Raw genomic sequence first — 2,936 nt, 5'->3', positions numbered from 1 at the left:
GAAAAATCAATGTATATTAATGTGGATTTTTTTAAAAAACATAAAATAATTTTAATTAATAGACTATATTAATTTATTTTTTATTTTATTATTTTTTATTATTTTTTTTTCATTCTCTTATTTACAAAATATATTTTAAATATTTTAAAAAAAATTCGTTAAAAATAATTAAAATTATTTTTTTTATATTACATAACAATAATATGATATGACATAACATAATATGATTGCGTTAACATTAATAACTAGCTAAAATAAAATAATATTCAGGATATCGATGAAATAAATAAATTTTTATATAATATAAAACTAAAAGATTATTGTAAAAAAATTATTGTTACATAAAAATAATGATTAATAACTTATATGTCTTACATTAATAATTAATTTATTTATTATTGCAAAAAAATAATATGATAATTACATGTAGCTAATTTACATTTATTTGTATGCATGGAAAGTAATTATTTTTTTATACACGTCATATAAGTATAAACATACATATGTATATGAATGACATTTACTTTATTCTTAGAACTTGTAAATTTATAATTTGCAAATATTTAATACTGGTAACAAAATTCAAAATTTAATATCTATTGATTTGTGTAATGTGTAATTCGTGAATAATGTATAATGAATCACATAATGATTCATATACATCTTCCATAAAAGGATGTAAACAAAGATCTATATGAATATATTTGTGTTAACATGTTGAATAATTTCGTCTTTAATTCATGAATTCACCTGACAATATGATCTTGTATTACGCATCATATGTTACAAAGCATGGATTCGAGAAAAATTCGCAAATACATACATACATGTAAGTTCGTATAACACATGTTTGATTAACATATCACAGAGCATATTTTCATCTTTTATTTTATTGGCGTATACCTTTTCGTTGAAATAAAGTTTCGAGTAGTAACATTTTAAAACTGATCACGTGGCCTAACTACACTTTTTAGATTTTCACTTGTTCAATCTCGTTATATGAGGCATTCCGTTGTCGAATGACACGTACTGACTGAACCCGTGTTGTTTTATCCTTGACTATGCCTCAGACCAGCGGTTCTTAACCTGTAGTCCGCAGACCTCGGAGAGACCGTGTAATCTTCACTGAGAGTGAGAGAAAGCACGATATTCGCTATGTTATGATACACATTTAACATTAATGGCTAAACAAGAATGATTTATTCATATTCGAATAAATATTTAATCTGAATATGTTTATTTTATTTATTGATTTATAATAAATATTTTCTTTCTATATTTGAAAAAACTGAATAGTTTTATATATACATAATATCACAATAAATTTAGATATTAAGTTAAATCTTAGAAAACCATGAAAATAAAAAATTATTTAAAGAAAATTTGATTGATGAAAGTTAAGAACCACTGCCTCAAACAATGCATGCAGGATGATAAAAAAAACTTTATAATTTTCAAATAATTTGCTAAATAAAGAAAGAAAGAAAAATAAATAAGAAAGAAAAAAAATCCTAATAAATATGAATGTAAAATTAATATTTTTAAAATTATTTTTAATTTAAAATAATTTTTTTTTAAGTAGATAATTTATATTTGTTTAAATAAGAAAGATGAATTGAATGAGATGAATCAAATAGTCTCTTCAATTTTCTTATTTAAATCTTTTTTGGAGAATATAATGATCTTTCTAATAATTAATAATATAGAATTAGATTGAAAAATATAAAATACTAATAAAATAATTGGTGCAAGTCCATGAATTTTAGGAAAAGTATAGAATTCTTTGATATAAAGATACAAAAAATTTTTTGTGACAAAAATGGATATGAAAGATATAAAGTCTTTTCTAGAGAAAAGAAAAAAAAGAATAAAATAATATAAAATAGTTTTTTATACATAGTCTTAACATATTAATTCTTAAAACAAATAAGTTATTTACTTTAATCGAAACAAATAATTGTTTATAAGTTTAAACATTAATTAATAATTATTCAAATTATTATTAAGATTTTTTTATGAATTTTTCATTTGATGAATATTATCTATCATAAAAATTATGAACTTTTTTTTACCATTCTGTAATCGTACCTTCAATATTCACTCCTTATTATTTGCGCCATTTAATTTTTTGCTAATTTATGTATTGTATGTTAAATCGATGATTAACAATCGATGATAAATACAATGCATTTAATAACAATGTCAATATAACATATTTAATAATACGTAAATAATATATTAAATAACACATCAATTTTTACACATTATTTTAAATTAAAAAAAGTATTTTACATGATTTTTTTAAAAATAATAAATTATTTGTCATCCATATCATATATAAATATTCATTATTTATTATCTATATCATATATAAAAATAATTTAAAAATGTATGTAAATAATTAAATAATTAAAAATAAAAAATATAATTTTAGAAATTATAACATGACTCACGAGTAATTTTGATTTTCACGCAAATATTTGAATCCATGTAAGATCACTTTTATATTTATAATTTCGAAGTATTATTTAAATTTCAATTTATTTGCATTAGAGATCTAGATATATATTATTCTTTTTATAATAAGTTAATGTTAAAATATAACATTGACATTGACATTGATGATAATATATTATATATATTTACGACATCGATATTAATCTTTTTATTATATGATGTATATCATATAGATTAGTTACAGTTAAATTCAATTGTAATATCTTTTATCTTCGTATATTACACGAATATTTAATTTCATTGAGAAATATAATTATTAATTACACATAAATCAATATTTTAATTTATTATATATAACAATTATATATCTATTAAGTTTTTTAAAAGCTTCTTCATTATAGAATATTTCACTTAACCTGAAATATCTTTAAAATTCCATAAAAATTCCATAATATTATAAAATAATAATATTATAATAT

At 19.2% G+C, this 2,936-nt stretch overlaps 1 protein-coding gene across 5 annotated transcripts in view; it reads right to left on the bottom strand.

The window, feature by feature from the left end:
- LOC102670880 (fatty acid hydroxylase domain-containing protein 2) overlaps nucleotides 1-2,936 on the bottom strand; it is a 10,837-nt gene that overhangs the window by 6,040 nt on the left and 1,861 nt on the right. The window contains exon 2 of one of the 5 annotated variants that reach the window (XM_006610551.2): nucleotides 1,031-1,125. The exons of 1 other annotated variant lie outside the window; for it this stretch is intronic. In XM_006610551.2, the coding sequence (XP_006610614.1) occupies nucleotide 1,031 (1 nt within the window). In that variant the 5' untranslated portion in view covers nucleotides 1,032-1,125. Of the gene's footprint in view, nucleotides 1-823; nucleotides 1,126-2,936 lie in introns of those variants that run through there. 3 more of the 5 variants (XM_031508064.1, XM_006610548.2, XM_031508065.1) reach the window with 3 other exon arrangements.

The sequence above is a fragment of the Apis dorsata genome, unplaced genomic scaffold (genome assembly GCF_000469605.1).
Source record: "Apis dorsata unplaced genomic scaffold, Apis dorsata 1.3 scaffold_74, whole genome shotgun sequence".
NCBI classification, from domain to species: Eukaryota; Metazoa; Arthropoda; class Insecta; order Hymenoptera; family Apidae; genus Apis; species Apis dorsata.
The sequence above is the reverse complement of the archived record's forward strand: the minus strand, read 5'-3'. Positions and strand labels throughout refer to the sequence as shown.